A 12,931-nucleotide genomic window follows, 5' to 3' on the forward strand; every position below is an offset into this window, starting at 1 on the left:
AGTGTACTCTTGTAACCCTGGTACTTGAAGAAGCACAACACACTGGACACAGCAGACAAAGAGAGAAGAGTAATCACGCTCTCTTTGTCTGGGGGGGGGTATTCCATACATTTTCATGGAACAGAAGACATGAAATATGTTTCGGAGTTTTTTTGTAGGACTGGTAAAGCCCATGTTGTTACAGTTAAAATCTGTAGACAAATCTTTTCTTTGTTGACGTAAGCACATTTGAAGCTGTGTGTTTTCAAATGGTTGAATTGAGTGGCTCTATACTGTCAACGTCTCCCAAATCCCCAGACTGTTTTGTGTTTGGGAAATGTTGAGGAATCTTGCTGTCTCCACTTCCCACTCAAGCTCTCAGGAGCAAAGGCAACATCAACAAGGCTTCCCAGTGTGTTTTGATTGTATTGTGTCCAACAGCTCTGTGTTATGGTACAGCTTTGTGTCTACTGATTCAGGGCTGAGGATCTTTCATCCTGCCTTGCTCTCGTACATTACATCCTTGACATGGTCTTTAAGAAAATGATGAGGTGAAACTTGAGAGCTTGTCTATCTATGGATGAAGTCGACAGGGACGGAGTATTCTATTTGGACAGGGCCATTAGGACCACCCTGGATGACCTTGCTAATCCTTTCAAAGAGCCAGAACATTTCGGCGCTTTGGAAAGAAATAGTGCGAAGAATGACTGTGCTATTAAACTTGATAAAAGTTTAGAAATGAATCAAAAGGAGTCTGTTCAAATCTCTCACCAGCCATTATTCAGAAGAGCTTCCGGTTAAACACTTTGGAGAAGATACCATTTGGCTTGGACTGTGATAACCAATGACAAATTCAGTGTTAGGAAATTGTTTGACTGTTTAATTAGCAATATAATTCAAGTTATTCCTTGGTTTGTTGTGGGATGTGCAGTATGGGGATGCTGGTCATTTTTTATTCGTCCAAACTATTTTGTATTTGTCAAAGCAAAGAATAACACTAGATTGTGGGTTGCTTCATCACCATCGTTAGTTTGAAAACCAGTAAACCACAGAACAGAGCACCAATATCTCAGTCCCATTAATGTTAAGCTGATGTAACAAAATGTAGTAGTTGAGTAGACCTACCCTGAGTTGTTACCTGGTATTAAAATAGGTGTAGGAGGCAGAGAGAGAGAGAGAGAGAGAGAGAGATGGTAGTGGGGAGACGGAGTCCTTTGTTATTCTCAGGACCCACACACTTACATTGTATCCCCCTCAGACAAAGGAACTCTTAACTTTTTGTTCTCTGCTACAGTGAGTACAGTACAGAGACACCCACTGCACGGCCATAGATGGTGACGAGCTGCCACATTGTAGAGGGCCTTAATAACATCCTCCCTTCCACCGCTCCCTAATCCTCCCTTGGTCCTCTTCTCTCTGCCTGACTAATTCTAGCACCCTGTCTCTAGCACACACAGAGACATTATGCCGGCCCCGTGGCACATGTGGATGAGCTTTCATTCATCATCATTGTGTGTGTAGTGGTGCTGTCTCTAGTGTTGGGTTTCCCGGCAGTATATTTATAATCAGGTTATTTCCAGGGAGGCCTGAGATCAGATCTTCAGTCATTTGTGCTGTCTCCCAAATGGCAAACTATTCCCTTTATAGTGCACTACTTTTGACCAGGTCCCATAGAGCTCTGGTCAAAAGTGTGCACTATAGGCTATAGAGTGCCATTTGCGACGCAGCCCTGGTTTCCTCCAGTTAGGGTTTGGAGCAGAGCCAGAGATGGACATCCACAAGCCAATTTATGCCTACTATAAGTGTATCCGGAGTTGGTGTGAAAAGCTTAGTATGCATTTTTGACCCCATTCTCACCCCCCTCCTGTGGCCTAGGTTGCGCCCCCGGCCAGAGGATTGTGGCTGACTGTCTGTGGATTACCTGTGGCTGACTGCTTATGGATTCAACAACATAATTTTTAATCAGCTTGCTGTAGATCATTACATTTGTTTGACATACATTTTAGATAGCTTTGAGTTATATTAGTATATGACCAGTTTACTTGTTTATTAGTATTAGGAAATGGACTGGTACAGTGAATGTCCAAGATGGCAGCATGTCAAGTCGTTTATCTGTGACTAGTACATTTTAACCTACTAATAACCTATTTATTTATGGTTGAGTCATTTCCTTGTTGTGTAGTGCAAACTATTTTGTTTTGCTGGTGTAAAGATCACGGGTCTCCCTCAACTCGGCACTTCATTACTCAATGTTTTTAATTTGCTGTTTTTGATTTTGTTATACTCTTGTGAATTCTATGGTTTTTATTAGATTACTTGTAGTTTTTCGTGTTGTTTGTCTGTAATTTTTGTAATGACTTGGACATGCCTATCTTGGCCAGGACGCTCTTGAAAAAGAGATTTTAAATCTCAATGAGCCCTTCCTGATTAAATAAAAGGTCAAATAAAAATGTAAATGGGGTGGCAGGTAGCATAGCGGTTAAGAGCATTGGGCCAGTAACTGAAAAGTCCAAGAGCTGACTAGGTGAAAAGTCTGTCGATGTTCCTTTGAGCAAGGCGCTTAACCCTAATTCTACCTGTAAGTCGCTCTGGATAAGTCATTTCCTAAATGCCAAAAAAATATAAATTAACAAGCATTTTGAATATGGGTATTTCCACATAAAAAGCCCATGAGCATTAACATGTGAAGTTCAGAAGAGCATGTCAAATTTGGTGTCAAATGAAAGCTAAGTCTATATTTGTGAGAAATGACGGCATAAATGTTTCTACCATTTTCCATCCCAAAAATGTCTAATAAACAAAGGTTTGGATTTTTGGTCAAACAGATGGAAAAGGGCTTAAAAAGGTATTAGAAATAGTTACAAACACTATAATGCTAGAAGTAAAGACCCCTGCCAACTAATAAACATTTAGATTTCATTTTGCTGAAATTATTTGCCTTCTGTAAGTTAAGAAATAATGCCTAGTGTCATTCTGTTACCAAAAACCCACATATCTTGAAGATATTTTCACATTTAAATCCCTCATGAGGAGGAAGGTTAAGGAACGTTCACAGAAGTTACAAGTAAAGGTAGACCTACCAATTAGTTATAGTGTTTTACTGATAACAATTTGGTTTATGATATATTAAGTGATTAAAACACGTCATTCTGTTACCAAATCAGTAACAGAATGACCCAAAAATCTGTAACAGAATGATTGCAAAGTGAATTGGCTACCATGGGAATGATGTCTCAAAGTATTGAGGGAGCGTGTAATTGGCATGCTGACTGCAGGGATGTCCACCAGCACTGTTGCCAGAGAATTGAATGTTCATTTCTCTACAGTAAGCTGCCTTCCACGTCGTATTAGAGAATTTGGCAGTACGTCCAACCAGCCTCACAACCACAGACCACGCCAGCCCAGGACCTCCACATCCTGCTTCACCTGAGGGATCGTCTGAGACCAGCCATCCGGACAGCTGATGAAACTGTTGGTTTGCACAACCAAATAATTTCTGCACAAACTGTCAGAAACCGTCTCAGGGAAGCTCATCTGCGTGTTGTTGTCCTAACCAGGGTCTTGACCTGACTACAGTTTGGTGTCGTAACCGACCAAAAATTTCTGTGGACATTTTTAAAGTAGTCATTGTGCACAGAGTTGTATGGTTTGTTTAACTTTGCAATCAATGTTTTTTGTTTGACATACTTTCAAAGAGAAAAATCATAGTCTTAGTGTCATTCTATTACTGTGGATTGCCCATATCTATCGGACTAAATAGACTTTCCAAACAACAGAAAGAGTATTGGCTGAAGAAATATGTATTTAGAATCGGCACCAGTTGGCAGCTGGAAGTGGTGTTTGTGTACAAAGCAGTACCATACCTTCAGGCTCTGATCAGTCCCTACACCCAAAGAAGGGCACTGCGTTCATCCACCTCTGGCCTGCTCGCCTCCCTACCTCTGCGGAAGCACAGTTCCCGCTCAGCCCAGTCAAAACTGTTCGCTGCTCTGGCACCCCAATGGTGGAACAAGCTCCCTCACGACGCCAGAACAGCGGAGTCAATCACCACCTTCCGGAGACACCTGAAACCCCACCTCTTTAAGGAATACCTGGGATAGGATAAAGTAATCCTTCTACCCCCCCCCCCCCCCCCCCCCCAAAAAAAAAGATATAGATGTACTATTGTAAAGTGGTTGTACCACTGGATATCATAAGGTGAATGCACCAATTTGTAAGTCGCTCTGGATAAGAGCGTCTGCTAAATGACGTAAATGTAAATGTAAATACCTAGAAATAAGTTTTGTCCAAATCGGATTTTAGGTACTACATATTTATTGTATATTATATGAATCCTATTAATTACAATGGCCAATTTGGGTGCAATCAATTAGCTTCATTTCTCAGAGAGTATTGGAACCACACTGCAGGTTCAGTAGTGTAATAGATAAAGCCAACAGTGTTTACAAGAACATTTTAACTATGAAATGGATAGGCTGTATACCGTGTATACCACAGATATTGGTTTTCTCTACAGACATAACAGTGATATTAAAAGCATCTTGTGCGGTCAACACTGTGTTGCGACCTCATGTAAGACCTATCTGGTCAAATCATCATGTGCCAATGCCAATCGCCTACGCACCTTGGGTAGAACGCAGCGCTAGGTGGGCAGAGTATGGGCCAAAGCAGCCTGGTAGGATGCCAATGTGGCAGGCTGCTGTCATCTGGGCTGTATATTTATGGCAGTGGGCACAGCAGGGTGGGTCTGTGGATTGGGTGTGGGCTTGTTGATTAACAATGTGGTAACACTGTGGTGAAAGAGGCCATTTTAAATCTGTTTATAACTACAGTATGTGTAAGCTTTTGCATTTTGTGAAGGTGCCTATGAAAATGTATACTGTGCTGCTGCTGCTACTACTACTACTATGTAATTACTATTTAAGATATTAATAGTAAATTAATACCGTTATAGCCATTCAAATCCTCCTGTAGCAGGATTATTTTCCTCCTGTACAGGGTGGCTTGAGAAGAGGTGATGATCAAATATGGCTTATGCCTATTCTGTAAATGCTATGAAGTTTTGAATGTAAATCTTACATGAGGGAAAACACAGCATATCCTGTAAAAGATCAGTGCTGCTCTGGAACACCGACACAGACAGTGCTGCTGCTGCTCTGTTCAGAGTCAGTCTGGCCTTTTCCCTGACTCAGTGTCCTCAAGTCTGGTAGCACCACATGCCCCTGGCAGTCAGCTCCCTCGCCCAAATCTTTCTCTTTGGCTCTGCTCTTCTCTCTCACACCCTATTGCTCAGGATCATTAAGAGACTGCCGGGTATTAACAAGTGGAATGGGTTTGGGTGCATCGTACAATTTAATACTGCAGTAGATGTGTAGCCGTTGAACCTGTCAGGTTTTCTGAGGGTTTCACGGTAACAGCTGATCTTTGTACTGTTCAATATTTTTCTGACTCCATAGAGACAGGAAGGGCAGCCCTCCTGTATCTGTCAAGAACAGGTTGACCACTGTGGGCCTTTTGCGTTATCTGTACATCTGGGGAAAAGGGATTGGGATAAGCTATCTCGTGTGTGCTTAGCTCTGAGCTGCAATGTGTGACTGACTATTCTCTTGCTGGCTGTATTCTGGGCTGAGCAGTCATCTGTGTTGTGTTAATGCATACTCACTGCTCATCTGAGGCGGAAAGAATGGGAGCCCAGGGCTTGTCTGTCTGTCTGCTCTGCAACACAGACATAAACAGTGCTGCTGCTGCTCCGTTCAGAGTCAGTCTGGCCTTTTCCCTGACTCAGTGTCCTCATAAGTCTGGTAGCACCACATGCCCCTGGCAGTCAGCTCCCTCGCCCAAATCTTTCTCTCTCTATTTGGCTTTGTCCTTCTTTCTCACATCCTATTGCTCACCCCCAATTTCTCTTTCATCCCCTCTCTCCCAATCTCTCTTTTGTTCTTAGTCCCATCTCCCCTCCCCCTTGTTTTGCCTTTTCATGAATCCATCTCTTCACTCCGGAAGTATCTCTGATCCTCGCTCCCCTTGTCTTTTTGCGTCATCATGACACAGATGGTCGGGGCTGCAGGTTTTTAGCAGTCAGACGTTATGGCACATCAGTGCTATAGAATTGTTGTTTACATAAGATCCATATCTGCCCATTTAATGAATGAAAACCGGTGTCCATTCAGGATTTAAAATGGGGATGCATAGCTTTGCAAAACGGCTGGCAATCCTCCCCATGCAGGGTCATTCTAAATCACCTGTGATGTTTTGTAGCCATAGAGAGCATGGCTGGCTCCGAAACATCTAAATGATTCACAATAATGGCTACATGTAGTAAGTTATGGCTGGAACAAGACACATGCTATATTTATGCTTGTTCCTCCTCAGTTATGGCATATGCGGCGCTTGTGAGATCTCATGTGTGTTTGTCTCCCCCTGCAGATCAGTCAAGGTAATGTCCCAGGTGTTGAGAGTGCTTCACTGGCCATGGACACAGAGGAGGGAGTGGAGGTGGTGTGGAATGAGGTGCTCTTCAATGACAGGAAGGTCTTCAAGGCACAGGAGGTACGTCAGACAGAAGCTGTGCACCCTATTCCCTATATAGTGCACTACTTTTGACCAGGGGTCATAGGGCACTATATAAGGAATAGGGTGCCAGTTGGGATGTAGACAGGGTTTCTATTGTCAATGGCTATATGTTCCAATTAGAGGAGGCTGGTGGGAGGGGCTATGGGAGGACGAGATCATTGTAATGGCTAAATCAATGGAACGGAGTGAAACGTGGTTTCTATAGGTTTGATGTGTTTGATACCGTTCCATTTATTTCATTCCAGCCATTACAATGAGCCTGTCCTCCCATAGCTCCTCCCACCAGCCTCCTCTGGTTCAATTCAATGTACTTTCATTCTCCAGAGAAAGCTCACCAATGGAAGTAGAAGTCAATGATTTACAAGTGCATAGTTTGGCGAACCACCTACTACTGTACATACAGTACCAGTCAAAAGCTTGGACACCATCTTATTCAAGGGTTTTTTTCTTTATTCATTACTATTTTCTACATTGTAGAATAATAGTGAAGACATCAAAACTATTAAATAACACATATGGAATCATGTAGTAACCAAGAAAGTGTTAAATCAATCAAAATATATTTTATATTTGAGATTCTTCTTGATGACAACTTTGTACACTCTTGGCATTCTCTCAACCAGCTTCATGAGGTAGTCACCTGGAATGCATTTCAATTAACAGGTGTGCCTTGTTAAAAGTTAATTTGTGGAATTTCTTTCCTTCTTAATGCGTTTGAGTCAATCAGTTGTGTTGTGACAAGGTAGGGGTGGTATTCAGAAGATAGCCTTATTTGAAGAATCTCAAATATATATTTTGGTTACTACATGATTCTATATGTGTTATTTCATAGTTTTGATGTCTTCACTATTATTCTACAATGTAGAAAATAGTGAAAATAAAGAAAAACCCTTGAATGAGTAGGTGTGTCCAAACTTTTGACTGGTACTGTATGTACTCAAACCTCTCCCCACCCCATCTGTTTTTCAGGAAAAGATAAAGGAGATGTTTGAGAACCTGATGCAGGTTGAGCACCCAAATATAGTCAAGTTCCATAAGTACTGGCTGGACATGAGAGAGAGTCAAGCTCGGGTATGTCTGCTATCTATACTGAACAAAAACATAAACGCAACATATAAAGTGTTGGTCCCATGTTTCATGAGCTGAAATAAAAGATCCCAGAAATGTTCCATTCTCACAAAAAGCTTATTTCTTTCAAATGTTGTGCATAAATGTGTTTAATGAGGATTTCTAATTTTCCAAGATAATCCATCCACCTGACCGGTGTGGCATATCAAGAAGCTGATTAAACAGCATGATAATTACAAAAGGTGCATCTTGTGCTGGTGTAACCTGTGTGAAATGTCTAGCTACTTAGCAGGGTGCGCGATAATAGCGTTTCAATCAGTGACGTCACTCGCTCTGAGACCTTGAAGTAGTTGTTTCCCTTCCCGCGGCATTTGTGGAGCTATGGGTAACGATGCTTCTTGGGAGGTGGTTGTTGATGTGTGCAGAGGGTCCCTGGTTCGAGCCCAGGTAGGGGCGAGGAGAGGGACGGAAGCTATACTGTTACACTGGGGACAATAAAAGGCCACTCTAAAATGTGCAGTTTTGTCATACAACACAGTTTTGATGGAGCGTGCAATTGGCATGCTGACTGCAGGAATATCCACCAGAGCTGTTGCCAGAGAATTTTATGTTAATTTCTCTACCATAAGCCGCCTCCAATGTCGTTTTTAGTGAACTTGGCAGTACATCCAACCGGCCTCACAACCACAGACCACGTGTGACCACGCCAGCCCAGGACCTCCACATCCGGCTTCTTCATCTGCAGGATCATCTGAGGATGGGAAGGGGGTGTTGAAGAGCATTTCTGCCTGTAATAAAGCCCTTTTGTGGGGAAAAACAAATTCTGATTGGCTGGGCCTGGCTCCCCAGTGGGTGGGCATGGCTCCCAAGTGGGTGGGCCTATGCCCTCCCAAGTCCACCCATGGCTGCGCCCCTACCCAGTCATGTAAAATCCATAGATTAGGGCCTAATGAATTTATTTAAATTGACTGATTTCCTTCTAAATTTACTGATTTCCTTCTAACTCAGTAAAATCTTTGAAATTGTTGCATGTTGCGTTTATATTTTTTTTCATAATAGATCATTCTCACTCACTCTCAGGAAATGTTTCTCTCCCTTCATCTCTTGGTTTGGTCGGCAGACTGATAGTATCTCTTTCTGCTAATCTGTTGGACAGGTCATCTTTATCACAGAGTACATGTCCTCAGGAAGCCTAAAGCAGTTTCTCAAGAAAACCAAGAAAAACCACAAGACCATGAATGTCAAGGTCAGTGTCTCTCCCATAGGGGAAATACCCTCTGACATCCGTGACACTAGTCAGTTAATGACATACTTGTTGATTCCCACAGTACCATGAGTTGGGTTGTGTTCAGTAGGGAGAAAACATTTGAAACAGGGAGGTATACCTGAACTGTCCAATAAGAACACAGATTTACTTTCTCCGTTTGAAAACGTTTTTCTACCTTGTGCCCTACTGAGCACGTCTCTGACGATTATACTTTGGTAGTTCCCTTTGTCGGTCAGCTCCATATGGAAAAAGTGGTATTCAAGTTAGGACCAAATAAATACTTTACTCCAACTTTACTGTCCCAGGAGGACACGCTCATCCTTCTGGACATTGTTTGTTAAAGTTTGGGAACTAGTTTTGTGAAGTTTCCTTTCAATTTGTTAGTTATTCTTCTGCCTGTTTAGCCTCGCTAACTGGTTGTAATCAGGGTTGGTTAGGTTACTTTTTAAATGTAGTCTACATTTACTAGTTACCTATCCAACATTTTTATCAGTAATGCAACTTTTGGATTACCTTAAAGCAGTAACGTAATCAGATTAGTTTCCATGACTTTTGGATTACTTTCGGATTACTTTCCTCTTAAAAGGCATTAGAAGATGACAAAAAGGATCCATCAAACGCATTTGGTGTCCTCATCATAGTGGTCTCTGACTTGTGGTTAAACTCGCTCAGGTGTAACAAACTTAAACTTGCGCCTATTTTCAATGCTGAATTGAATATCATTGAGAAAACAAAGGTGTCAATGTATTTTTTTCTCCCAACCATTCTTTCTAAAGATATAATCATCAAATTTTTCAAAAGTGTCTAATCTGATTACTAGTAACGTAACAGATTTACAGTTTTTTGGGAATCAGATTACATGTAACTCCCCAACCCTGGTTGTAAGTAAAATGACTGGCACGAACGAGTCGACATAGTCTGTTAAGCCGGGTCACAACCTTGCCCACAGTCATGCGGTTTCACCATGTCTTTGAATGATACTCACAAGTGTTGTCTTGTATGTCTCGACTGAGTGCATGCTCAGGCTGCCCTGGATCCAACCAGCTTTTGCGACCGCTGTCGCCTGCTGCGTACAAGCTCTCCCGAGAGCCGTGTAGCCTTCCTTAGAAAGCTTGCTGGGACTGAAGTTGACTTTCCTCTCCAGGGTGGTCATCTGAAGATCCTCTCCTACAAGACCGTACTGCTCGTGGCTTTGGCCTCGGCTTAACACGTTGGAGATCTCCACGCGTTATCCGTTCACCCCACCCCGCCCTTGGCAACTCAAAGGTGACGTTGCGTCCTTATGCAGCCTTCACCCCTAAGGTCATGACTATGTCCTACAGGTCTCTAGCTTTTGAACTTTTTCCATTTCTGCCTCCTCCGTTTGCTTCTGAGGAGCAATGAAAGTTACATGCCCTATGGCCGGTACTGGCATTACGCAGGTATATTGAGCGGACCAGGGGTGTCAGTTTGTGCGACCAACTATTAGTTTTGGTAATCCGGCTTGTGGTAGAGTGCTTTCTAAGCAGCGTCTCTCCCACTGGATTGTGGAGGCTGTTGCTCTGGCATATGACAGCAAAAGGCAAGAATTACCTACACCAGGGGTCTGGTGGCGTCTTGGGTGTTGTTTAAACGGTTGCCTGTAGGAGATATTTGTGCTGTGGTGAGTTGGGCATCACCACGCACTTTTGTGAGGTTTTATCGCTTGATGTCACTGCCCCCAGTGTAGCCCATATCATGCTTTCAACTGGGGCATGAGAAGGTCATTAGGCAGGGCAAATTGCAGATAGGCAGATTGCACAATACCCAAGTACCACAGGTTTTCCTGTCGGGTTGGAATTCTGGGTAGGCTATTTCATTTGGTGTCCACTTGGGCGTGATTTCATATCCCCATAACCATGTTGTACCAAGCTGACCGACTGAAATGGAATGTTCCATTATGACTATAACTACTGTTCCCTGAAAGAGGGAAACAAGGTACAACACCTGTTCGGCCCCATGCTGCCTAGTTCTGGGCTCAGTGAAGTGGGGTACTGAATTGAAAGGATGAATCCTTGTCAGGCGCGATTCTAATGTTATTCAGTAGAGGGTGCTAGCGAGCCAACTCCCCATAGCTGTGTTGTACCTCGTTTCCCTCATTCAGGAAACAGTAGTTGCAGTCATAACTGTATGTTTACTGTTTCCGCATACTTAAACCGTATTCCACTATTTAAGTGTCTGCTGTTCACTCTGTCATTCCAGGCTTGGAAGAGATGGTGTACCCAAATTCTCTCTGCCCTCAGGTAAGACCAATAACTTTCTTTCTCTCATCCCCTCGATTTATATCCAATGGCAGTCTGAACTATTAATCTAGGACTGGGGTCTTTAACTCTTGTTCCAGTCCAGCACTAACATATCTGATTTTACTAATCATGTTCCAGCAGCTCTCCAGGGCCAAAGTGTTCAGTCAAGTGAATGGATCTTCAATTGCCATCTTATTTACCCCCAGTTACCTGCACTCCTGTGAGCCGCCCATCATCCATGGCAACCTGACCTGTGACACCATCTTCATCCAACACAACGGCCTCATCAAGATTGGCTCAGGTCTTACACTGCAGACTTTCTACCTAATCCTAACCTAAATATAACCTAAACCTAACCCTGTGGTAACATGCATTAGGAACAGTTCAATTGTGACTTGAGAGCTTCATCTGAATAAATGGTAGCAGTAACAGTTAGCATTGCATGCTAGCAAACCCCTATACTGTACATTGTGTGTACTACAATTGCCCAAATATGTATTATCATTGTTCTTCTATCTATGCAACTGAAGTTAATACTGGACACCCTGCTCTTTTCTATCCACAGTATGGCACCGGTTGTTTGTGAATGGTAAGAACCATATAAAAGTGTGCCGCACATCTAATTATCAGTGAACGTCACAATATTCTGTGTGGTCTGGGTTTGATTTTTCTAGCTGTCTGTCTTGTCCTCCCAGTGTTTCCGGAGGCCAGTGTTCATGGTAAAGTCCGTGCACACCGAGACGAGCAGAGGAACCTGCACTTCTTCTCTCCTGAATACGGCTGTGAGCGTTTTACTGAGCCTTCCTCGATTCTGATACAGTATATGTACTGTATGTCTGGTCTTCATACTTTTATTGGTTGCCAGTTTCACTACGGAATTTCCCACCATGCTGTGATTAGGCAGTTAATATCATACATGTTAGAATAAACGTTCTCTCTCTCTCTCTCTCTCTCTCTCTCTCTCTCTCTCTCTCTCTCTCTCTCTCTCTCTCTCTCTCTCTCTCTCTCTCTCTCTCTCTCTCTCTCTCTCTCTCTCTCTCTCTCTGTGTCTAGCGGCTGAGGATGACTATGCCATTGACATCTTCTCCTTTGGGATTTGTGCTCTAGAGGTGAGCGCCCAGCTGCAATAGTTTATAAATGTATTATAAACCTTACTCTCCGTCCTTACGGATGAAAAGAAAAGTTTAATTCTAATCAATGAATTTTGTATTTTAGGACAGTGAAGCACTGCTAGCAAGTCTGAGCTTTGTGTATATAAAACAGTTGTATTGTTAAGTTATTGAAATGTGTAGGCCTGTGACAATCCGTGCCACAGAAAAGATTACCATCAGGAAATGGAGTTTGCGCTTCATTTTTTTTATTGCTCTCTTAAAGTTTTTCTTATGTAGGCTTACACAGGAAAAAGGATACATTACAGTGGTAAGGTAATAGGGCCTATAGCATTGTGAATTCCACAACAGTAGCACAAACATCACCTATTAAGCATTCATGATCAAAACAGTGGCTTCTGATACCCAAGTGCCTGCCATGAACAGGCACACAAACATAACACCAAAATCTTGCTATAGACCTTCTTTACAGCACATCTTTATAAACAATTGATCATTAGAAAACCCTTTTGCAATTGTTAGCACAGCTGAAAACTGTTGTTCTGATTAAAGAAGCAATAAAACTGACCTTCTTTAGACTAGTTGAGTATCTGGAGCATCAGCATTTGTGGGTTCGATTACAGGCTCAGAATGGCCAGAAACAAAGAACTTCCTTCTGAAACTTGTCAGTCTAT

The 12,931-nt window shown here is 42.6% G+C and overlaps 1 protein-coding gene across 5 annotated transcripts in view; it reads left to right on the plus strand.

The window, feature by feature from the left end:
- The window catches only part of LOC115154863 (nuclear receptor-binding protein 2-like), a 59,514-nt gene that overhangs the window by 37,700 nt on the left and 8,883 nt on the right, over positions 1–12,931 (plus strand). The window contains exons 2-9 of one of the 5 annotated variants that reach the window (XM_029701535.1): positions 6,406–6,528; positions 7,522–7,623; positions 8,777–8,866; positions 11,108–11,148; positions 11,355–11,449; positions 11,714–11,737; positions 11,823–11,978; positions 12,202–12,257. In XM_029701535.1, coding sequence (XP_029557395.1) covers positions 6,406–6,528; positions 7,522–7,623; positions 8,777–8,866; positions 11,108–11,148; positions 11,355–11,449; positions 11,714–11,737; positions 11,823–11,978; positions 12,202–12,257 — 687 coding nt within the window. The remainder of the gene's footprint in view (positions 1–6,405; positions 6,529–7,521; positions 7,624–8,776; positions 8,867–11,107; positions 11,149–11,354; positions 11,450–11,713; positions 11,738–11,822; positions 11,979–12,201; positions 12,258–12,931) is intronic. The other 4 variants (XM_029701552.1, XM_029701544.1, XM_029701562.1 and 1 more) reach the window with 4 other exon arrangements.

This window comes from Salmo trutta, chromosome 2, assembly GCF_901001165.1.
Source record: "Salmo trutta chromosome 2, fSalTru1.1, whole genome shotgun sequence".
Lineage (NCBI taxonomy): Eukaryota > Metazoa > Chordata > Actinopteri > Salmoniformes > Salmonidae > Salmo > Salmo trutta.